This window comes from Fistularia commersonii, chromosome 20 (assembly GCF_037954325.1).
Source record: "Fistularia commersonii isolate RoL2024-O1a breed Wild chromosome 20, RoL_Fcom_v1.0, whole genome shotgun sequence".
NCBI lineage: Eukaryota > Metazoa > Chordata > Actinopteri > Syngnathiformes > Fistulariidae > Fistularia > Fistularia commersonii.
In genome coordinates, this window is record NC_141303.1 from 10,552,554 (window position 1) to 10,577,344 (window position 24,791).

Here is a 24,791-nt window from a genome sequence, read left to right on the forward strand (position 1 = left end):
ACTGGACCTAAATATAGGGCTTTGGGAATGGGAGGAGGCTTCTCCAAGTGGGACCCTGACACTTCCCCAACATTTGCCAGGTGTTCCACGGCAAGGCTCTCCAAAATTAGCATCATACATGACAAATGGGTCAGTAAGGAAATCTATCGATGGTCACGTTCTTTAATTTCAGCAGATCCAGACGTAGAGCTCCCCGCGATCCTTTTTTATTTACAATTCATTTCATTATTATCCTTCTTATCTAGATTTAATCAACATTCGCTTAACTGTGTAATTTTTTCACACGGTTAAGTGAGTCTTTTGACCAGGAATGGGGCTGTTTAAGGCCACCAATGTCGTGTTTGAATAAATCACATTTGTTGTCTATATAGGCTCTCAGTCACACAGGTCATGGTTAATCATTGTCAAGATCTCATCGATAAGATTTTGCTATAGCACAACATTCATTGTCGTGTTCTTCCACGTGAAAATCAAGATAGAAATTCTACATATGGCAAAATCAGTTTTTAAATACTTGAAATGCAAGATCACACTGCAAAATCGAAAATTTCAATGAGTAATCTGTCTGGAATAGACTTTTTCTGATGGACTCGTGATCTCAATATTTGTAACATTAACTATAATGACACCTAGTGGTAAAACAACCCCTCATTTTCTGCCCTGTCAGCGGTTTGTTAAAGCAGACACAACTATTCTTTTATTATAATTCAGTTTTCAGTTGGCCTAAGCATCTGTCACTCTATGGCCATATCAAATGCGGAGTGGGAGGACGCTGAGAACTTGGATGCCAGATTTGTGAAAAACCTTTTTATTTCAATTCCAATCCAATATATAATATATCAAAATATATATCAAAATACTAGATAAATATATATCAAACTGAGGGAGCTCTAAGCGTGGCAAAGAGAGAAGAGCAGAACCTCGCCGCTGCTCGTTTGATCAAACATTAAATTCCCTTGCAGGGGAATAAAAATATAAATAGAAAATTAAACATCATTCAACAGTTCTGTGGGGTTGATCTTGCGTTTTTTTTCTCTTTAAATTTTCTTGTATAATCGATTTTACTTGTCAATTACAAAGATGGCCCCAATTCCTAAATCCCGTCTAGAAATACGTAAATGAAATAATCCAAGATCCCATTCTGTGAGTCTGGGCCCTTTTTTTAGTCTCTTAAAACGCAACCCCGCATTATCTGCGTGAAGAGTTGTTATTCAATTGTTGCGTTCATGTAAAGCAGTGAACGGAAAGAAAGTGCGCAGAAGGGGGATAATGCGCTCACTATCTGGCAACGAGTGTCCGCTTTGACGTGCCAGTGTTCGTAGTGCAGTGTGCGTCTGGAAGTTGTCGCCATCATATCTGGCTACATGTTAACCTAGCTGTAGTCAGTTGGGCGCAGCCTTTTGAACTTCCAAAGTTAACTGTGTTGTTTACATCTATTTGTTTCCCGTGTCGGGGTTCGATAAACAGTTGTGATGATATGTGTCAGTAAATGCTTGTAGAACTTCTGCGATTGTGAATAGTTTACTTGCATTAGCAGTGGCTAATTGTCATAGCACATATTAGCAGGGGTGAAGTCTTAAGAAGCAACGGCAAAGCTAAGAAGAGGAGGGCAGGTGTTGAGGGCTGTCTCTTAACTCACTTAGCGGAGAAGCGACAGACAAATCGACATTTATCAATCAGGGCGGTGAATGAAGCCACGGCATTGAGCATTACCACAAACTCGCCGGTAGTTGGGCTACAGCGAGTTGAGAAGCTGTCGTAGACAAGGTGCTAGCAGCCCCACGAAGCTAGCAGCAACTTCTCTGAGAAACCAAGATTTCCAGCTAACGGAGCTAAACAACAAGCTGGAGTCGGTTTGGCCCGGAAAGAGTCGGTGAAGCTGGAGCTGACATCGTCCCATTTCACGTCTTTAACACGTATGGTCAACCATTTCTGATACATCTCTTTATTTTCATCCAATTTGTTGTGGCCTTTGCTGTGCATAGCTAATGTAGCTAACTACTTTTGCTGTCCCTAAGGTTACTTGGTTGATGGGAGTTGTGTTAGCTAGCGTCCAAGCAGATGTCCTCATAATTAAACCCTTTTTGATGATAACTATATACGCCAATGTCCGTATTAAGTTTTGGTGTCAGTCAGACTTAGTCATGTGTAATGATGTTAGAAATGCTCATTTCTGTGCCACACAGCAGGCAACTGGGCGTGACAAAGATGTCTGAGGGAGAGAGCAAGCAGGCCACAGACACTGTCCAGGAAGTGAAGCCCGAATCCATGGCTGCTGCACCTACAGGTCAAGGAGTATCATCGGTGTCACCTCCTGTGTCTGTGGTAACCCAGCCTCCTGCTGCAGCTGCCACAGAGGATGAAGAAGAGGAGAGTGAAGATGAGTCAGAGATTTTGGAGGAAAGTCCATGTGGACGCTGGCAGAAACGCAGAGAAGAGGTATAGATGGTCGGCTAGCCAGGTTCTCTCAGGTGTGCGTTTTGTTTGATACTTATTTTGCGTTTTTTTCCCCCCCATCAAGGTGAATCAGCGTAATGTACCAGGAATTGATAATGCTTATTTGGCCATGGACACGGAGGAGGGAGTAGAGGTGGTGTGGAATGAGGTCATGTTCTCAGAAAGGAAAAATTTCAAACTTCAAGAGGTGGGTGCCTAACTTGACCAAGTCAGATATGGAAATATGTGCATTCATTCTGCATCATTTAACAATCAATCAGGAAAATGATCTTAACAGAACAGTATAGAATAGAAAGTAAAAAATGCATAGATGAGGTTTTAAGGGGCAGTTGTTATGGTTTTTGCATGATGTTGTGCCCTCACTGTGATCTTGCCAACAATGTGGAAGCCCTTTGGTTACATTCCCCCCTTGTTTTTAAGCTGCTTAATCAAGTAGTTGAACTTGTTGTGATTTCTGAAGCAGGAAATGCTTGAGCATTGTACATCATAATTGTTTGTCAGAAAAACTGGCAGAAGATAAAAACTAGTGTTAGTAATTGACTTATTCCCACATATTACATTTTTTTTTTATTTAACGTTTTTCAAAAAGACTGTGTCAGTGAGGAAATTATTTGCAGATTTAGTTTATGAACTCGGCAAATGATTGGAAATAAAAATGAGAGTGTAATTCTGTCTGCCAACTGATGGTCCTCGAGCTAAGCATGTAACTCTGAAATGCAGGGGTTTGAGCTATTCTGTATTAAGTCAGCAACTGCCTGCAGCGGGAAACATTTTAGGGTAAATACATCAATTAGTGTGAGATAAAAAGTGTCTTCTGTTCCCGTGACAGAGTCTGCAAGATTTTTTTTTTCCTCAAAGGAACGTCTCATGTCAGATGGCATAATAATCGACACCGAGAATCATTGAACAGCTATTGACAACTTCGTATTTAACCTGCCCACCAGGATACATCTAACACTATATAAAAGTGTCAAGATATGGCGGGTTATTGATGTTGGTAGGGGGTAATAAGGCGGTAGTAAGCTCAAGATTAATTTTAAATAAATCTGTAGCAAGATGAGATTGGATTTTTTTTGGGGGGGCTTTAATTAGGGGTGTAAATCCTTTTGCGTGGTGTCTCCATAACAATTCACATAAAGACCTACACATTATTCTTATCAAAGTGTGCTGTATAAAGTATTAACTTTGTGCATTTTTTTTTTAATCCGCAGGAAAAAGTCAAAGCAGTCTTTGACAATTTGATCCAGTTGGAGCATTTGAACATTGTGAAGTTCCACAAGTACTGGGCTGATGTCAAAGAGAACCGAGCAAGGGTAGAAATTCCAAGCGAATGCCCCCCCCATAGCGCTACTTATGTAATGGTTGCTTACTAGTTTGCATTGCTTCTCTTTCTGCAGGTCATTTTCATCACTGAGTACATGTCCTCAGGCAGCCTCAAACAGTTTCTAAAAAAGACAAAGAAAAATCACAAGACCATGAATGAAAAGGTATGAAAGCCTCATTGTAACTGAAGTTGGTCTCAACTGTAATTATGTGGGAATTAAACTTAGAAGTCTTTTTAATGATAATGGGAAAAAAAAAATATTTTCTTGATTATTTTCATTATTTATTTCTGTAAACTTTGTTCTCAGGCCTGGAAGCGCTGGTGTACACAAATACTGTCAGCGCTCAGGTTGGTGTTTTAAAAAATGACCTAACTTGGCTAAAAATATCTAGCAATGCAACATTATTTATTGTTACAAAGCAAAATCTTTCTATGGTGATCCCAATTTATCTACTTATTGGGATGTTATTACATAGAAATTATGCTTGACTATGTAAAATGTGAAACCAATTATTTTTTCTTACTGATGAACAAAGGGGGAAAATGTACTGGTCTAACTTAACAATGTTATGCTTTGGAACAGTTACTTGCACTCCTGTGAATCTCCCATCATTCACGGCAATCTGACATGTGACACTATCTTCATTCAGCACAACGGCCTCATCAAAATTGGCTCAGGTAAAAATCAACAGAGAGCTTGTGGGAATTATGCTGGAGCAATTTTTTTTTTTTTAAACCAGGGATTCCTTTTGAATGTATAAATTGTGATACACAGGACATTGTCTACTTACTTCTCTGGTGAAAACATTTGCTCTGTATTTTCTGGCAAATGTTCTCTCTTGTGGTAAATTACATCTGTTTAATTATGGGTCACTTTTCCTCCTTAGTAATTTTGGATTTTTTTTGTTGGTAAAATCCAGCAGTACAATTTGTCTTTAAGTAAAAATCTTCAACAGCTAATCTAAAAGACGATTAAAACTCAAAATGAATACCCAAATCTCTATTTATATTTAAACATGATATATTATCATTATATGTAGCAGAACTGAATGACGGTCTTCTGAATTCTATATTATATATATTTCTTCTTCTGTTATTGCCAAGCCTTGAGTTGTAATAAATATAATTTTGTCATTGCTCCCCCCTCCCCACACTATCCAAACACCACCACCAAAATATCTAGTCGCTCCAGACACCATTAACAACCATGTAAAAACGTGTCGGGAAGAACAGAAGAGCCTTCATTTCTTCGCACCTGAATATGGAGGTATGTGTCCGCCTGTGTATTATTTTTTTTCACACTTTCCTTGGTTACTGCAGTCTTGGTCACCTAATGTTTCTTATTCCTTGATCAGCTGTTGCCAATGTCACCACCGCTGTGGATATCTATTCCTTTGGAATGTGCGCCTTAGAGGTAAGAGACTTCCTTGATCTGCTCTGAACACATAATCAGCAGTATAATTACTTATCTGTTCAGTTGGGGTGTTCACAAAATGCGAGTGCCCAGTGTGCTGAGTGCTGGCATCACAGCATGCTTTGTTGTTGGTACTTTCTATATGTGGTATAACAAAACCATCATGCGTTCCTCACAAAAATGTCAATCAAGTTTAGATTAGTCCATACCAGTTAACAAAATTGTGTATGACAACCGTCTCTTGCTTTTTAGTTTCTTTTACAAGAGGAGAAAGTAAACTTTAAAGGCAACATATTGCTGATAATCAGTTACTTGAATTTGTGAAAAACAAGGAACTGGCTGGATTTAGCCTTAATACCAAAAGACCATTTGGGACAGGCTGAGATTAAACAGAAAGACACAGAAGTGATTCTGTGTGATTAGGTTTTAATGGACCAAAACTCAGTTGATACGACTGAAGAACGTTTTTTGGTACAAGGTATTTAAACTCAAATTAATCTTACTTTGTTACACTGATGTGTGTTTCGTTTTACATTCCGTGGCTTTTAGGTTCCACTCTCACTTGGGTCATTTATTACACTGGATAGTGAAAGTCAGTAGCATCATATCTAGAGTCAATTCTGAGCTCATGGCTGTTGTAGTGTCAACTGTCTTATTTTCAGACACATTCTTTCGCATGACTTAAATTAACACTTCTCCTTTTCTGCCAAATGACAATTTGTTGTTCACACTGTACAAGCCTAAGCAGCTCAAGAAAAAGTGACTATTAGAAATCAGTATTTTGGGTGTTTAAGCTCAAACTGATTACAGGATTTGTTGGCTTACATTGGAGTGTCGTAACTCAGACTTTTATTTGTTCCATTGCATTCATAGATGGCTGTGCTGGAAATCCAGAGTAATGGAGATTCGTCATATGTATCCCAAGAAGCCATAAACAGTGCCATTCAGTCTTTAGAGGACCCATTGCAAAGGGTGAGTGAGGATTCATATCAGGCCTTTCTAAGATGTCTAGGAGAAAGATCATCAATCTCTGGGGTTTCTATCCTCTCAGGAATTCATCCAGAAGTGTCTGGAGGTCGATCCCAGTAAGCGACCCACAGCAAAGGAGCTTCTTTTTCATCAGGCTTTGTTTGAGGTGCCCTTACTGAAGCTGCTTGCTGCACACTGCATCGTCAGCCACCAACGTAAGTGAGAGAGAGACTCACACAGTGAAAACACAACAAAGTCCTCCTCAAAAGGAACCATCTTTGAGTGCTGTTCATTTAAGAATGAAACTGTCACAAATCCTGATAAACATCTGTGTACTTGTAGATATGATTCCAGAAAATGCTTTGGAAGAAATGACAAAGAACATGGACCCGAACTTGGTGATTGTGGAAGCAAAGAATGGTGTTCAGATGAAGTATGTCTGTGTAGTTTTACCAATATCTCTACAATCGTGGCTTGATTTCAAGAAAAGATTTTGGTTGTTTGCCAGCTCTACTTATTAAGTCAGGGAGATGTTTTCTTAATATCAGTGCACTTTTTCCTCTTCTACAGACTTTCACAGTTTCCTGCCCTTGAGTTGGACAAGTTCTTGGAGGATGTCAGGTAGTAGAACCTTTATGCCTTAAATAGAAACATGTGTCTAGATATTAGAAAAAACTGTTTGGTTAACACAAGTGTCTTCAGTTCTTCAAAGTCAGGTGTAAGAGTTCCATAATTATAAGATTCTAGATGGGAATGAAAAAACAATGCTGCAGTGCTATCGTATTGAATATTTGAATTGCTTGTGAGGCACATCTCACACAAACATACATACATACATACTATATATACTTACTTATTAAAACACTAACTTTACAAATAATTCAAAGATTCAACTGAATAACATATATAATCTCCAGTGCTGATATTTAAAAAGAGTGCCCTGCCATTCATTTTTCTCTAAACTGAAGTTCTTGGATTCTTCAGGAATGGGATCTATCCTTTGACTGCTTTTGGGATGCCCTGTCCACAACAACCTCAGCAGGAGGCAGTGAAGTCGCCAATTGTACCCCCCTCTGTCAAGACCCCAACTCCTGAACCTGCAGAACTTGAGACAAGGAAGGCAAGAACTATCATTTTAAAGTTGTCAGAAATGTCTAGCCCCTCAAATCATATAAACTGTTTATTTTTGTTATTACAGTTGAAGACAATCACTGCAAGTAGCAACTGCTACTGTAACGATTAATAATGAAAATAAATATTGCTATAAATTTTATTATGCACAAGAAGACTGTGTACTCCCATTGTTATTGACGTGATCTAAATTAATGTATACTTCTCAATAGTCATGAGAATATTCAAGTTTTTGTCTAATGGATGCAGAATTACTTTTTCCGTATCTTAAACCAAATACTAAATGAGAACATTTACGATGCGATGTCAAGGCATGTGCTTTCAAAGTTTTATTTGCTCTATTTGTTGAATCCCTCCTCGTCATTCACCACGTTCACGAATCTAATACAGACATGGTCCCGTTTCACAGGTTCTTCAGATGCAGTGCAATATTGAGCCTGTGGATGAGGGCACGAAGCATCATGTAAGTTCTGACTGAAGTCCCTCTGAGTCCGTAGCTGTTTTTTCGCAATTCATGCATCAGTGCCGCTGTATTGATTCAAATGTTAGAGATGACTCTGTTTTCTCTTTTCTGTATAGCTGACCTTGCTGTTGAAACTCGAGGATAAGTTGAACAGACATTTGAGCTGTGACCTGTTACCAAGTAAGTATTTTTTATGCATTCCTTTGTCAATTGATATTTGCTCTTCGTGATCATCTTAAAGCTGGAGTTATTCTTTTTTTTTTTCAAATTTCAGGCTAGCCTGTATATTTTTCAGTTTTCCTTTCTGCAGTTATACCCATCACAAAATGAATGCCAACACAAGTTTGACATGGTGTGTGGGTGTTTCAGTTCTGTTTTTTTTTTTTTTTTGGTCACTTTGCTGTGGAGATTTGCCTCCTCACTCAGACTGACGTGCAATGTCTAGCAGTCTGCCATTAGTAGTGAAGTCCCCGAAGCAGGAGTCGTTGCAGCCAAATTCAAGATTGCTGGACTTGATGGTGATTCCTGTCACTTGAAAAATACTGTTTTGGACAAATTAAATCAAATCAATCCTGCGCAACATCCCCTGAATGTTCACGGGGGAAAACTTTCCCCTTTAAGATTGTTTGCCTCAGATTATTGACCAGTGGTGGTGATGTTTTCTTTAGGGAAATGCAGTTTTTGAGAAAGAAAGAAATGTTATATGCATCTGTTTTGGAAGAAAATGCTCATTTCTGTTCAATGAGCTAATGCAGCAGAACACAAACCCGCACGGCAGGTGTAACTCAGATAGGGATTCTGGCTTCCTGGCATGTATCTAATCCATTTGTCCAACTAAATTAAAGCCATGCTCCTGTGTGTAGATGAGAACGTGCAGGAGCTGGCCGTGGAGCTAGTTCAGCTCGGATTCATCAGCGAGGTGAGTGGGGTCGCTCAGGGTCCAACAGGATCAGAAACCAAACGTGAATGGGGTTCTTTGACCTTGCCGTCTCTCCGTCTCAGGGGGATCAGCCACGACTTGCATCCGTTCTTGAAGAGGCCTTCTCCAAGTTCTACAGCCGGAACGGTTCTCTCAACCCGGTGACAGTCTCCTCGTAGCGGAGGATCCAACAGGTCTTCTGCCGGTCCTTCTCATCCTCTGCAGGACTCTCTTTGCCAGGACAGAGGAGGAAGCCTCGGTCTGACTGCAGATCCTCCAGCTTCTCCTCGTTTCTTCTGGTGGGGAAAAAAGCTGCCACTAAGTGGTTTTTGCTTTCTTTTAATTTTTTTTCCCCCACCCAATACAGCCATCTGCTTCTCTTTTAAAGGAGGAAATCCTAGTTGCAACTTCAAGGAAAATGCTGTCTATGTTTTCACTTTTTGGCTTATTTTTTCAGTAGGGATGAAGATATAGAGGTAAGAAAACCAAAACTTGGCGACGGCAGTATTTTCCTTAAGTCAGTATTAAAACTGTATTTTAAACATTTTTACTTAAAATTGTTAAATAGTTGTCTGTATAAAAAACAAAAAAACAACAACAACAACTTTGTCCCGGCATACTGAAGTGTCTGTATCATATTGTTGTCGAGTCTGGTTGTCTGGTCCTGTCCAATTTCTCTCGAGCTTTACGAGAGGCCTCTTCCTATCTTGTATCTGTTTTCAGACTTTTGGACAAATCAGGCTGGTAATGCAACAGATGCAATGTCACTTTTTCTCAAAATCTCTGTAGCTATACAGATTAGTCATAAGGCTGCAGCACAAGATAAAGAGTAACAGCTACAGATAAGATATGAAACTATTTATTTGTGTATCTTTTCTTGAGTGTAATGTACTTCACTTCCAGCACTAAGGCCGGTGGTTGGTTGAATGTATGCTTTTACTTGCTCTTTTTCTTTAAGTCATGCTGTAATTTTCTATGAAAAGGGGTGTCATCACTTGGCTGTTGTCCAGTTCCTACTGTAGGCTGATCTCAACAGTAGCCCACTACAGCCCTTAGTGATTAAGGCTAGTTCAGTGAAAAGGCGTTTTCACACGGTATTTCACAGGAGACTCTGGTTTAAAAGATACTTCGTCTTGTTTTTCTCATTTTCTTTTCCATCAACAGATTTGGTGAGTGCATGTGACCCTCTGTTTATCTCTTCGGACTGGAATCAGTTCTCATTTTGACCAGATGTAATCTATCATGCAGTGACTTTCCGGGAGCTTAGGCCTGTGAAATTTCTAGACTTTTGTGGCTGTGAGTAATTGGTTTCTTTCATGGCTGAAAGTGTTTCTGCGTCATACCAGAGCTAAAAACACGCTCCTGTCACTTAGATATTAGGTTATTGGCTTAAACGAAACTCGTCTGTTAATATATTTGACATTTCTCAGCTAGTTTGCACTACTGTACACTTTTATATCATTTAACTCTTGCTGGAAATGTCTCATGGCCTCCAACTTATCCATACTGACAGGAGGAGCTTAAATGATCAGGTGATGTGTTGTTGAAGAGCGTGTCTTGTCTACGCTGTGACTACCGTCTGTGTAGATACTGGGAGATACGAGTATGAGCTGCCTGGCATGCTTGTAATCTGTACACTGTATGCTAGACACTGTTCTGTTTCTGCAATGCATTTACCCCTTTTTTCACTTCCTGAAATAATAAAAAAAATCACTATCAGCTCCTCCGGTTACCTGGGATTATTTGTGTTCATGGTTGAATGTGGAGGTTATTTTATATTTGATATATGTCCAAACTTTGAGTTAATCTAATGTTTGAGAATCGTCTAGTGCTGTTGTTCAGGCTCACACTGATCAGAATGAGCCTTTATTACAGCTTGAATAGATGATTCCAAGAATCAGGTTTTGCTGTTTTGACAGAAGACAAAGTATTTTAGTAAAAGCAGGTGTTCTCTCTAATTCCCCAAAGAAAAGCAAAATATTTCAAACTAGTGTGACATATCTTTTTATACCTTGGCAATTTAAGCTATGAATTCACATGTCTCAAGAACGCTTCATAAGAAACAACTATGATGTCGTCCTTTTTTCGGCGGGGGTGGAATTTATCTGTTGTAAATGAACAAGGGATAAGTTTGATTCGTCAAAGGCAAGAAAGGGGTTTCAGTCACTCCAGGAAAAAGGATTTAAAAGCTGTTGGTACGAGTTTTGTTTTTATGAAGAATTAATGACAAAACCGTGGTCATTGACTGAAATAATACACAAACACAAAACTAAATTCAATAATTTATACAAAACCTCATCCTTTTTAGGTCAGAGGTGTGATCTTCAACCTCAGCATCATTGTTTGTATTATCAATTCTGTTTTGTTCAAAGTCTTATGAAACTGTAGCCCTTGTACAAGGATATTCCTGTACATACAAAGTCACAATATGTGCTCAAATAACAATTGAATACGATTTCATGCTGACTAACACACTGCCGTACAAAATTACAGAAGTATAATAAAAGTACAGCGAGACTAAAAAATAGTTTCGATATAAAACAGCCTAGAAACACACTTTAAATAAAAAGCTACCAAAATGGCGACATCCATATCAGGAGTGTTTGCAGCTGCGTGGACATTTTCAATTCTGTACATTGTGAAATAAAAACAAAAAACGAACTACAAAAAAAGTACTCTTTCACATTAAATCTGTTTTACTTTCCGGTCTGAAAGTAATGTATATAGGCACAGTAATTAAATTCATGATCATGGTTGGTCAACACCATTCTTTCTATTCACAACTCATTTGAACTGTTTCAGGCCCGCCAGCCAAACGGTAGCGGTCCGTCTAGTTCTTTAGTCTAAAAGTGGAACAGACAGCACAAAGTACTTGTTCATCAATAGTGGCAATAATTACAAACAACTGCCTTTCGTGAAGTAAAGCTTATCAGCTTATTCACGGTCCTCAGACTGTGATGATGTCTGCAGATTCTCTTTCCAAAATACCGTAATATTCTGGATTAGGAGGAATTTCTGAACCCACGAGGTTCCTGTTCTATGTGGCCAACTCTCCAAACATTTTAATCAGCTATTTACAAAGACAAGATTATATTGTTGCACACTTGTCTTAAATTTAAACTGTTGAATTGTTGCCAGTAAATAACGCTATTTATATTTTTAAATTCTAAATAGAATTTTGATTTGACCTAATCATTTAGCCTTTTTTTTACACCAATAAATGGTTGTCAATAAATACAACTAATGAGATAATTATGCCATATTTTGTGCCAATATTCTAATATTATATTAATATTATAATAACAGTCTTATCGCTTCAGATAAACCTGTTGGATCATGAAATCTGTGAATAATATTCTGAAATGTCACAGAGGGAAAAATCACACACGTCAGTAAAAAGCCAATGATGGCCAGATTCCATTTCACTACTTTGGTTTTTGGGGTTCTGATGAAAAACAGCCTGACTATGAAGAGATACAGTTCCATTACAATAAAGCATCAGTGTTCTTTTTTCTCCAATCAAATATTTCTGTCAATTCCACAGCCGATCAGAAAAAAACCATCAGAGAAAATAGTAAAATTCTTAATAGTACTCTGTAGGTTACAAGTTAGTGTAACACAATATTAAATGGCTTATTTTTGTGGTGCTAAGATAAACAAAGCTGGAAACAGCAGGAGGTTTTTTAGAAATTCAAAACTCCCGAACAGAATTAATTCTCAAAAATGATCAATGTTCTAAATCAGCACTAGACTGAGACTGCCTGCTGTTATAAACTTTTTTTTCTGCAGTGGAATTCTGTTTTTCATGTTTTCACTTGGAAAAATCTTGTGTGTGTAAAATACGGAACAGCTTTTTTTTTCCATTGGATTGCAGCGAGCTTGTTCATACTTTACAGACGGGTGCCTCTTACATAAAATAAAAATAAATACTTGTCTTCAGAAGATACTCTTATCTTGGAGTGAAACTGTTCTCATGAACCTTTCATGTGGAAGGAAACAGGAAATTTACAGAACACTTCTTTAGCACCAACAGTGCAGCAAAAAAGGCTTGCGGTGGTTGATTCTGTTCTGTTCCACTCATGGCTGGAAGCAGAGTTGGCACTCAGCTCTGTCACATGATCGGCTGCAACCCCTGCTCTCCGCCTTGACAACGAGGTGTCTGTACCCCTTCATTTCTTCAAGCACTGGTACATCAGCGCTCGTGGATTCAGCATGTAGCGCTCAGAGTTGAGCAGCTTGGTGAGATACTGGGGAACAGGGGGCCGTGGAGCCACATAGGACACCCCGGGGCTGACAGCCATCACCTCGGCGATCTTCTGCTTCATTCCACTGATCTCTCTGTCCTGCTTCATCAGCTTATCTGTCAGAACAACAAGGGTGCATGTGAGGAAAGTAGAATTACAACAGTCTCCTATACAGTGCGGAAAATAAAGCTTGCAGAGACATCATTTGATGATTGTGAATTATCTGTTATGAAACTGACAGTGATGTAATAACGTCCTCCAACTAAAAAGCTAAAAAAGTAAAAATAAATCACCACCAGAGGCGCTTTTTTCAGAGATGAAATACATCATATGACTGAAACTCACAGGTAAATTAGGTGATGTCTTGGTTTTTTGGATTTCTTTGTTTTTTTTCTGTGATTTTCTATTACAAGTGCTAGTTCACTCATGTTGTTTGTTTGGGAAAAAGGAAGAATTTTGAAAGAAACCTGAATTATAAAAGCATATTGGGAAAAAACATTTCTGTTAAAAATGGTCACAAACCAATGCATAACTGGAAATAGTAAAAGTGATATACTGCCCAGCCCATTTCCAAGTAACTAATCTCCATCTGGACTGTGATCTCATTCATACTCATGTTATGACACTTCTGCCAAATAAAGGATTCTGATGATTATTGTAATCAAGCACCAAAATTCCTTAATACAAACATTCAGCTAGAGCACTGACATACAGTACTTGTAACTGAAATGCTTCCTAACATGCAATGCAGCCATTCTGTTTGGATATGATATATAAGGTATAAGAATCACACATTATATTAGCTAAGTATAGAAAAGGGAAATTAAATATCATGAAAAGATAAGCTCTCAATCATATATATATATATATATATATATATATATGTATATATTCTATGTAATTTTATATGAACGTTTTAAAACATTAACTCCTGATGACCATTAGGAGGTGCTGTCACACCGAATTTCTAATTCTACTCATCAATGCTTCACCAGAATCATTTTTTGTGAGTTTTTTTTCCAAACACAACGTTATAAGCGACACAGACATGAACAAAATTAAATTGTTTCCTTCACCGAAGACACTCAGTTGAATGACCGTGATGTAGTTTGAATGAAGATGCGGAGGACAGTGAGTAAGACAGACCTTGAGCAATTTCCAGCTGTCTACGTGCGTCTCCCAGAGCAGAGAACAGGTCCAGCTTGATGCGAGTCTCTGCACTCAGGTTGTACTCCAGATGCTGAGCTTTCTCCTGCATAGCTGACAGAGTGGAGAGCAGCATATCTGTTTCTTTCTCCACACAGCGGTACTTTCCCAAGGCCTGGAGAGGAATAGACAGTGAGAGCACAAGTAAGACACTGAAACAGAAACTGTACTTTGTACAGCAATAACCCTGGAGAGTAAGTGCTTTTGATTTCCTAAGATCTTTTGTTTTTTTTTTAAAATGCAGTCAGAGCTCCACTTATTTTTTTTGCCATGCTTTGATTTGAAAGGTTCATTCACTTAGGAAACAAAAGCACGGTAGAGAAAACAGTTGTCACAGGCAAATGGTGAAGTGGCCAGCCATTCAAAAAACATGGAAGCTGCACATTATTATTTCTGAAATATTCCGATGGGAGGTTTCTATTGCCGAGTGCACAGTTCAACAAGTTGTGGAAGGTCACCTGTACACAAAATAAAGCAGCGGGATGTTTTTCTGAAAGACCTGGCTTCTGTGTGGGCATGCTTCATATGCTTCATGGACAGTATACAACTAAAATGAAACCAAAGACCACACAGGTACAACAATGTGCACACCTAATGTCAGGCAAAAGAAACACAAACAACAACACAAAGAAGAGGACTGATATGATGACAATATGTTCACTGCAGGCCAAAGTAAAAGATATCCTCAATCACAGCCATTCAGATTGTCAAAAAACAAAATTATACAAAAAAAAAAAAAAATACAGATATAAAATTAGAACTCTAAACAGGAAAAGCTACACCACCAGACTATGGACAACCAAGAACTGGACCACTTGAGACTCACAGGCAGAAACTCACAAGCTCATTCCCAAATAGATTCAAGAAAAATACCTCAACATCACTCTCTAGATCTACCACTCGACTCTCTTTCACTTGACACTCCAGCTGTAGTTGTTTGTACTCTGTCTCTAGATCTTTAACTCTTTTCCTTAACATTTGGGTTTCACTGTGTTCCTGCCTGCTGTAGGAGATGGAGAACAGGGTTCACTTGAAGAGAAAACCAGTTTACACAGACAGGAATATAACAGTTCATCTGCAGTTTAATGTGACTCAATTTTTATGTGCCATATGTGAAGATATGAAGAAGGTATGTAGGTTTGCAAACCTGTGACATCTTGTTTAGTAATACTTGACTAAGACTTCACAAAACCCTATGTCATAAATTTGAAATATCTGTCTCCTGATGCCAACACTATGCTAGAAAAGGGATTCTCAAATTCTCTTCCCAGTCATGGAAAAGTGGACCAGCCCTACCCCCTAGGGGGGTGCAAGAAGGTGCATGGGAGTTAACCCAACCAGTTTAAGTGTGTATTGTAGATTTGGAGCGGGCATTCAACCATGTTCCTCTGGGAGTCCTGTTGGGGGAACTCTGGGAGAACGGGCTGTTCGACCCCGGTACGACCTCACATTGGTCTCAGAGATTGGTCTGCAGTGCCTGCATTAGGTCGGATGGGTTGGACTGCCCTTTGTCAACAATTCTGTTCTTAACCCTTATTGACAGAATTTTCAGGCGCAGTAAAGGCATTAAGGGGATTTAGATTTAGATATCCGGATTGGATCTCTGCTTCTTGCATATGTGGTTCTGCTGGCTTCATCCGACCTTGATGTCCAGCTCTCACTGGAGTGGTTTGCAGTTGTTTGTGAAGCGGCTTGGATGAAAATCATCACCTCCCGATCTGAGGCCGTGGCCATCAGACAGAAAAAAATTGAGCACCCTCTCTGGGTCTGGGATGATAAAACAGAGCGGGGGATTGACGGGCAGATCTGCAGGCAGATCGGTTCATCGCGAAAGGAGAAGCTCTCGATTTACCGGTTGATCTATGTTCCCATCCTCCCCTATGGTCATCAGCTGTGGGTAGTGACCGAAAGAACCAGATCATAGATACAAGTGGATGAAATGAGTTTCCCCCACAGCGAGGGTGTCTGGGCCCTCGCTTAGAGACAGGATGAGAAACTTGGTCTTCTGGGAGGAGCTCAGAGTAGAGCCACTGCCCCTGTGCATCGAGAGGAGGCAGATGTGATGGCAAAGGCTTCTGTCAGAATAACTCCTTGATGCCTCCCTGCTTAGGTGTTCTGAGCCCTTTCAACATTTTTGGAAAACCCAAACATTTTACGGGAAACAGTTCCACATTAGATGGTTATCACAATTGTAACAGAGGCTAAGGATATATAGTAAGGTTATTGGGGTAATAGTTGTGTTTGAGCATCATTTATGAGGGGAGGGGACACATTTACACATTTATGATGGGAGCCACATCTAGAAATGTTTGAGAACCCCTGATCTAGAATTCTATATAGGGATATGGTAAAATATTGTTACAACATTAGATACTGGAAAACACAACCATTAAGAAAAATCATGCTTAAAACCTTGCTTTTTGTAGTCCCTTCTCACAGCAGTATCCACTTCAAAATCTAAGCTTCCTCTAAGAGTCTGAACGTGTTACATGAGTGATTTACCTGTTTGTCAGAATGCGTGCACAGCTGGTTGCCTCGTCCAGTTTCTGAGCCTGAAGCTCAGCTAGCTGCTTCTCAGCCAAAAGTCTTGCTTCAGTCTCTGCTCTGGTCTTCTTCTCCAGCACGGCACTGGTCTGCTTGTCCCTTTGCTTGGTTTTGGTCAGACACAAAATCCTGAAGGAAAGACAGTGCCGACTGAATTATGTGGACAAAGTAAGAGACCAAACTTATTTGACATCAGCACATGTAAGATAATGTTAAATGTCTTAAGTCATTCTTGCATATTTTAAGTCACTGGAGGAAAATGCGATTTGACGTTTGGTGATCCTGATTAAAACAGATTTTCATGTTCAAACTGCATGAGACATGTCCTCTAAACTCCTAAAACTATGTTGAAATAAAAACAAGACATTATTTGGTAGGATAGTAATGCTCAAACTCATATCCAAACAGGCAGATTCCAAACAACCTCCCAGGCAACATCATGGAGCATTTGTGGCGAATAGCGCTATTCAGAAGCTTTTGAGCTTCTGCATGATTGCAGCCGTCTGTGTGAGAAACTACCTCTAGCCTGTGCTGCGTTCACGTACTGGACAGTACTTGAGATAAATGATTGAAAGATTTTGACAGGATTCAACAAGCTGCACTATGAATAAGAGCTGCAAGATTCAATTTGATAGGAAATTTGTCCTGCATGGAGATTCATCTGACTTTTTTGAGGACTAAAAGATCTTCTGGAAAGCATTCATATAGGCATGTTTTTTTCTTATTTTTCAGTACTTTCACTTTTAAAGTTTAGACTGATGTAGCCAGAGAAAGACCCTACAGATGAGTCAAAGATGAGCTCTTACTTGCTCTGTAGCAGCATGTTGGACTGTCTGAGCAGGGAGACTTCGGGCCTCAGGCTTCTCTCGCTGTTAGTCAAATTGCAGATGTGGCTCCGCAGCTCTTGCTCGCTCTGTCGGCTCACCTGCAGCTCAGTCTTCAGCCTCCTCACCTCCTGTTCCAGCCTGAAGAATAAAGAAGATGGTGAGTTGCACAGAGAGAAAACAGCGACTCTCAGCACTGACTGCCCAACATACACCTAACTGCAGTTTTAAATCAAACTAGGCTGCAACTTACTTGTTCATCTGTTCAGTGTGGTTATTCTGAGCAGAGGCAGAGCTTTTGTCCACTGAATCTCGAATAGGACTGACTGTTTTTGAGCTGGACCTCTGTTTCTTCTCAGTTCTGCCAGCAGGGGGTGAGGGAGTGTTTGTTGTGCCACGGCGGGCTTTTGGAGAGTTCTTTGCTGCCCGCGTGGCTTTGCTGCCATGCTCCTCTTGAGGTAGGTTTTCTGGAGTTGTACGGACTTCTAATCCTACTGCCCCGCTATGGGGGAGCTCTCTGGACTCACTCAAACTAGGTTTGAGTGCCGTAGACTGTCGGCTCACATCAGCTGACTTCCCCTCATGTGCTCCCTTCTCTGATGCTCTCTCCTCGCTGAGAATCTGGAGGCAGTCCACAGTCTGTGACTCGTCTTGAGCGATAACTGCTCCGTTGTGGCACTGATACTGACTTGATTCAGACTTCAGCTTCCATTTTGAGTCTGCAGGGATTGGAGGCAGACAAATAGGTTAAAGCTATCAATGTGTTACTATTCGAATTTGGCGAACATAACTTGAAAATGTTTGGTGAGACAGTGTATGTCAAAGTTGCTGCATTTATTTAGCATGCACAGGTAAATGACTTCATACTCCCAGGTATGAATAAAGGCAAGAATTACATGTCGAGCTTACTGGTGTACAGTGTCACTGAATCTTTTAGAAACACAGATTTCCCTACTGTTTGAGCAATTTCACCTTATTTCTACATAAGACTTTGGGGTCATGTAAGGGATTTCATTCATTTAGTGTTCAATTATGAATCTTACTGAACCATAACCAAACTGTAAGAAATTACCTAAAACTGACCTAGAAATTACACAAAATAAATTAAGAAATCACTTTGAAACTCCACAAACAGCTTAAAACTTTGTCGACAAAAAGTGTGTTCTAAATCATTGATTTGTGTTGGGAACGAGTCTAACGTTCTATGCTGATATTAGGATAAAACATGTTTTTCCTGAATGGAAGGATATTATTTTCCCATTCCATTCATTCCATCCAGACATGTTTACATCTCATCCCTCTTCTTTCACCACAGTTAATGTCACATGCCAACAACCCAATTGAACGTACAAAAAATACATTATTCCAATGAACTGAATTGATCATCTTGTGTCTGCAGTTTGCTTGGATGAAACTGCAGAAATGTTGAATCTGACTTGAGATGCCAAAATAAGAAACAACATCTGTGTCACATCAGGAACTCAGATTTGATATTGCAAACACAACAAAAGACCTTGACAGTTAAGACAAATAAAGAGGAAAAAGCAGGGTATGACAATACCAGCTGCCTGTCAATGGCACAGGAGCATAGACTTACGACTGCTGCTGTCCATGCCCGTCTTGGGGTAAACCTGCAGGCCTGGAGGAAGAGAATGCTGCAGGAGGTGCATGTGGAAGTCATTCTCACTCTGCACTGCTTTCTGTATGCGCAGCTTAAAGATGTTGGTGAAGTAGCAGGTGGCATCAAAACCAAGATATACAACAGGATATCCAATGCTGAATTCGAGATATGCAAAGAAAAAAGACAAAGTTGCCTCTTGTAAAGATATAGGCATAGCAAAATGACCACGCATCTACCATTATTTGTTAGAGGTGAGGTGAAAACCAAAGTGTACATGGCATACAGACCAAACAAAGCACATTGGCCAAAGTAAGTTTGCACTTTTTTTCAGCCCAAGCTGTGAGAATAAAAGATGTCGGTGTACTTTCTTTTGACTCAACCTACCAGTGTGCAGCAAAAAGATGAGACAGGTTGGCATGAGAGGTTTTAAGGTCTTTGATTCGAAGTGAAGCCTCGGTGTACACAAGCAGGATCCACAGAGACACTGTGGATATACAGATGCCCTTCTCTGTGGAGAAACATGAATTAATCAAATATGGAGGGTCAGAAGGCTCAAATGCAGAAATATTTTGTCACATGCTATCAATGTATGCTGTTTTTCTGAAAAAGGGCGACAAATTACATGACTTGGAGTAGCTGTCCCTTTGTGTAAGAACATTAAGTCAAAAAAGAAATTATATGTATGCTCACCTGTGTGCCATATATAGTTGAATAAGACATAGGTGCTTGCCACAAAAAACAGCCAGTGCAAAGGAACAAAAATTAAACAGAAGATGTCAAGTGTGAAGGCAGCACAAACAAAGACAACACAGATAACCTGCAAAAACAATATGAGGAGCACACATTAGATCGTATGTGCAAAAGCAAACAAAACCTGTGTGCTCAGATTCTGATTACTAATGATCTGCAGTATTTGGAGTTCTTACCAGCCCGTGACAGTGAAAAGTCGTGTACACACTCCCAAAGAAGAGCCAGCATGGCCACAGATATTCCAACCGAAATTCCAAGATAAAGTCTGCCAGCAACACCAGCATCCACATCACCATGAACTTGAGAAAAGTGTACGCACTGCACAGAGAAATAATGGCATTTATAGACAGTGGGTCATTATTGCCTCGATAAATAACAGATTAGCACAAAAATGCATCTTATCTACACTAATGTATTCTTTCTTTCCCTGCTCTCCGATCAAGCGCATCCTGTAAAACAAGGCAATACACACGCAAGACAATAAATAACTGGAGATGGGAAATTTACAATGGAGCTGCAGCATTTTAAAAACGCTTTTGCCAAGAACAACGACTCTTCCCCTCGTACTTTTATTAGGCGACCGTGAGCCAAACAGGAGAAGTGGTTCTCTCCTTTGTTCTGCACGACCATAGGCTGCTATCACATCCCCGTCTTTGTTTGGTAACCATGGCAATATTTCATCTGGAGCGCAGAGGCTGCACCACAGCATCATCCCACACGTAGTTTAATCGCCCGCTCTACCGTTCCTGACAAAGTGAATTTTAATCCGGATAGCTTTTGTTTCATTTATTCCTTGCTCTTCGTAAAATTTTCATCAAAATGCTGCATTTCTTTTTTGGTGTGTCAATGTAACAGCTGTCTTGATTTTTTTATTTTTTTTATTGAAACCGGTCGTTTAGAGAGATTTAAAGACGAGATCATTTGAGGGTAAGATCAATAGGGGGAACACATTCTGCTTATTATCGATACTTTACCGTTTTAAACGAGACAATGCGCACAGAAAAAAAGTAATTTCTCTCCTCTGTGGCAAGTGACGTCCGGACTGTCTAGACTCGTTAAAATGACGCTTTGGCTGCACAACACGTGATGGAAGCTGGTTATTGGCATACATTTCAAACATTTTTATTTTTTTAAATCGCGCACTATATTTGGCCGTGGGGACACAAAGGACAGTTAATGCGTGTGGAGCACCGTGGCGAGACGCAGGCCCACGGTGCCCCGCGCAGCTGGCTGCTCTCTGACTCTGTAAACATTAGGCAGGAGTGACTCACTCCGTTACCCGTACGCGCATACGTCGGTATCCGAACCGTGCTGAAGCTCCGGGCTGGTATGAAATGAGTCACGCTGGGGGAGGTGACACGACAGGTGAACGGAGATTGACGACGGCTGGAAGTCACACAAAGACGGGCACCACAACAAAAGCAGCCCCCGCCAGGCGACGCGGCGCGCGTTGCTAGCTACCTTTCAGACAGCTTCTCCGTGATTTTCAGCTTTTTCATTTTCCGAAGCCTGCTCGCGTCCACATAACGTTTCTTCATCTTATGGCTTCTTCTCCCCCGTGCTGTTATTTCTCACCGCAGCGACGCGGCAAACAAAATACGGGCAGCAGTAAACAAATAGAAGGTCCTTGAGGAAAAAAGGATGTTCTATTCAGCTTGTGACGATGGCACAAATAGGGTACCAGTGGTTCTGCGCATGCGCACCAGGTGGCGCGGCTACAAGTGGACGGCTGCAATAATACACTGTTTCAAATACAGGCCTGTTTCTGTGTTTAATTTAAACAGAGACCGTTCAGTAGCCTGTTGTCATCCATCCATCCATACATTCATCCATCCACCCATCCATCCATACATACATACATACATCCATCTAGCTCTTATCCTGCAATCAGGGAAGCGGGGATGCTGGAGCCAGCTGTCATTGTTGGACGAGAGCCGACCGCTCAAAGGGCCACTTAGACAAACAACCATTCACTCTCCCATTCACACATCTGGACATTTTTTCCCAACGTATAGTCTGTAATGATGCTAGTTAATTTTGCTTTTTTTAAATTCTTCTGTAGCAATAGAGGGGAAAAATAAAGGAACAAGCGATTTAAAAGCTGACCGGTTGGGTCTTTTATTTTCAAGATCTGCACTGTTAATACAGTTGTTAAAAAAGGCTGTTCAAATAAAAAAAGTCTCCTCACAAACATTCAGTGCATTGAGTGCAAATATTAATATTGTCACACACAAGTTCAAAATGACATTATGATATCATATGGCTGAGCTGAAACCCTGCTGAGTTTTGAGATTGAAGTTTATGGGGCTAACGTCCCAGAAACAGATGAAATCTAGTCCTTGACCCAGGTCATATTTATAAGGACGTTCTCTATTTAACACAGCCAGACTCAATTGAGTCTGGGACGAAGATCATTTCAGATCTTCAAAATGGTCTTTTTTGAGTTTTACTTTATTTTGCTGTGTTTTGTTTTGTTTTAGTCCCAAGTTGTTACCTTAGTTGATAGGATGTTTGATTTCCAGTGATCAAGGTGTGCATTGACGTCAAGCATCTGTTCTGTTCTACAATTAATACTTATTTCCAGATTTGTTCTTCGTCACTTTTTGAAGGTGTTTTTATTTTTGAAGGTGTTTCATGAGTCCTCTCTATGATAAAGTGAGCTTAATTACAGTGTAATTTGACTAATTATGGTAGGGAATTTTGTGTCAGTCATGTATATTCTCTTCATTCATCTTGTCATTGATATTTGAAAATCTTCAGTATTTGTGTCCAACATTATAACCAAATTTAATGTTTGGTTCTTTCAGCATCCTGTGTCAGAATCAGCATTACCTAAAATCTTGCAATCTTCTTAGAGACGAACCTTCCAATTGATTTAATTGGCATTCTGTTTTTCATTTTTCAGGTGAGTCACAATTTGTAGAACAGAACATAACACTTTTCATTCTGCTTTAGCTATAACAAATAAGAGTCACACCAAAAGGTGCACTCGACAAGGATGTTGACAAGTCTTTGCACCTTTGCATCATGTTTGGCAGCTCAATGTTTCAACAGCTTATCTGCCAATGACATTCATTATAAATTACACATTCAGGACTGTCTCAGAAAATTAGAATATTGTGATAAAGCTCTTTATCTTCTGTAATGCAATTACAAAAAGAAACATGTCATACATTCTGGATTCATTACAAATCAACTGAAATTTTGCAAGCCTTCAGTTATTTTAATATTGCTGATTATGGCTTACATCTTAAGAAAACTCAAAAATCCTATCTCAAAATATTAGAATATCATGAACAAGTAATTTTTGTTTTTTTAATTGCATTACAGAAGACATAGCACTTCATCACAATATTCTGAGACAGTCCTGTACTGCATCCTCAGTTCCATCAATTCCATAATCTGATCAGCTTTTCCTTTGGGTTGTCAAGTGTGTTATGTAAAGTTCCTGCTTGCCTGCTTGCCAGCAGATGATGAGGATCTTTTTTCTCCCCGTGATGCAAAGTTACCCAAGGATTGCACTCAACACATATACATGCTCATGGTGAGCATTGCTGGCCATTATCAGATGTTTACTCCATGGTCTTTTTGTTCTATAGTCCACTTTGAAATAGTGCTCCTCAAAATAATGCTCCTCAAAGGAGTGTTTGACCCCTCCAACATAACAAAACTTTCCACAAGCTGTCAAGGACGTATCTTATCTGGGCTTCCAATATTAGCTTAACTTTTTAATGTTATTTGCTCTAGATATTATCGAGGTCTGATAAAGTTGGTATGTTCATTTTCACAAACACACACATACAGACACACACACACGCACGCACGCATGCACGCACGGACACATACACACACACACACACACACACACACACACACACACACACACACACAAGCACACACACTCAAAGCCTATATTAATAACCTTGCACCCAGAAAGAGAACATTAAACATTGAAAAGCCCCGCCTAATCACAAGGGGTGATGATCAAAATAGGGGAAAACTTACAATAATCCTCTCAATCAACACAAATATGATGTTCTTACATCCAGGTCCTACAGCAAGATCAGTGGAACCCAATTAATCAAATAACATGGACACACTAAACCAATTTTCTGAGATGAGATTCAGATGAATGGGAATGGGAAGTAAATGGATTGAATACTTTTCCTTGAAACAACCAGTCAGTGTGTAGGGTGGTAGAACATGCCATGCAGGAATTTCAAGGATCTTTTGCCCGTTTTTCACCAATAGAATTACTTTCACACAGGGATGCTCACCATACCTTTGTCAGGATAAATCTGCTCCTCAGTCTTACTTGAACAACGACACTTTTACTATTTAATTGTTGAAGGATTTGAGCAGCAAGATGCAATAAAAGCCCAAGTATGTATAGAAAGGGGGGCCATATTGTTGTTGTCATACTTCATTCCTCTCATTCTGCCATGAATTCCTAGATCATATCTGAACTGGACAACTGTTGCCCTTGCTTCCATCAAATGTCTCCAAATGTATCCAGCTGACAGTCATAGGACCAAACATGGAGTTTTAACATAAACATGTCTTTTGAAAGTCAAAGAAAACTAAACAAATTAAGAAAACAACAAAAATCAACAACAGATCATGTTTCAAGATCTCATTCAGATGTTCTCAGTACTAGGAGTACTAAGTGGCAGAACTAAAAAGCAGAATAAGTGTAAAAGCACCAAAATACAACTTTGTCCCAGCAATAATTTTTTCCTTGAATGTCTTAGCAGAAGATATTTTTCAATACCCAACAGAGAATTTCAGCAATAGTTTGAATTACAATGCAACTTGTAAGATGATTTTTGGAACCAAGTGTCAGCAAGGTCATGGATTTGTTTTTCTTGGTGTGATATTGGTTGGTTGACAGCTCCTGGGCAGAGCAACATAAGAAGCCAATGTTT

General features: G+C 39.7%; 2 protein-coding genes across 4 annotated transcripts; one reads left to right on the top strand and one right to left on the bottom strand.

Annotated features, from left to right (window-relative positions):
* Positions 1-1,340: 1,340 nt before the first annotated feature.
* On the top strand, positions 1,341-10,396 carry nrbp1 (nuclear receptor binding protein 1). Of its 3 annotated transcripts, none has more exons than XM_086167036.1 (18): positions 1,341-1,916; positions 2,187-2,439; positions 2,522-2,644; positions 3,669-3,770; positions 3,855-3,944; positions 4,089-4,129; positions 4,365-4,459; positions 4,965-5,048; positions 5,137-5,195; positions 6,069-6,167; positions 6,247-6,379; positions 6,507-6,597; positions 6,735-6,785; positions 7,149-7,284; positions 7,705-7,758; positions 7,875-7,938; positions 8,604-8,677; positions 8,761-10,396. In XM_086167036.1, exons 2-18 carry the CDS (start codon positions 2,209-2,211, stop codon positions 8,854-8,856), a joined length of 1,623 nt encoding a protein of 540 aa, XP_086023162.1. In that variant the 5' UTR covers positions 1,341-1,916; positions 2,187-2,208; the 3' UTR covers positions 8,857-10,396. The 3 variants fall into 3 exon arrangements, with proteins under 3 accessions (XP_086023162.1, XP_086023165.1, XP_086023163.1); XM_086167039.1 differs by having other exon boundaries at positions 8,622-8,677; XM_086167037.1 differs by having other exon boundaries at positions 2,190-2,439.
* Positions 10,397-10,950: 554 nt separating this feature from the next.
* LOC147222907 (macoilin) lies at positions 10,951-21,522 on the bottom strand. Its single transcript, XM_086167035.1, has 11 exons — positions 21,328-21,522; positions 20,043-20,184; positions 19,807-19,933; positions 19,501-19,624; positions 19,093-19,271; positions 17,749-18,214; positions 17,478-17,636; positions 16,630-16,800; positions 15,001-15,130; positions 14,068-14,242; positions 10,951-13,037 (listed from the first exon to the last, which is right to left on the bottom strand). Exons 1-11 carry the CDS (start codon positions 21,402-21,404, stop codon positions 12,847-12,849), a joined length of 1,941 nt encoding a protein of 646 aa, XP_086023161.1. The 5' UTR covers positions 21,405-21,522; the 3' UTR covers positions 10,951-12,846.
* Positions 21,523-24,791: the final 3,269 nt, after the last annotated feature.

Coding starts and splice junctions, on each gene's coding strand:
- nrbp1 (XM_086167036.1), top strand. CDS start 2,209: ATGTCTGAGGGAGAGAGCAAGCAGGCCACAGACACTGTCCAGGAAGTG. Junction 5,049..5,136: donor CTTCGCACCTGAATATGGAG/GTATGTGTCCGC, acceptor TTCCTTGATCAG/CTGTTGCCAATGTCACCACC. Junction 7,939..8,603: donor GAGCTGTGACCTGTTACCAA/GTAAGTATTTTT, acceptor ACTAAATTAAAG/CCATGCTCCTGTGTGTAGAT.
- LOC147222907 (XM_086167035.1), bottom strand. CDS start 21,404: ATGAAGAAACGTTATGTGGACGCGAGCAGGCTTCGGAAAATGAAAAAG. Junction 20,185..21,327: donor ACGGAGAAGCTGTCTGAAAG/GTAGCTAGCAAC, acceptor TTCTCTGTGCAG/TGCGTACACTTTTCTCAAGT. Junction 15,131..16,629: donor GCACGCATTCTGACAAACAG/GTAAATCACTCA, acceptor CATCTCCTACAG/CAGGCAGGAACACAGTGAAA.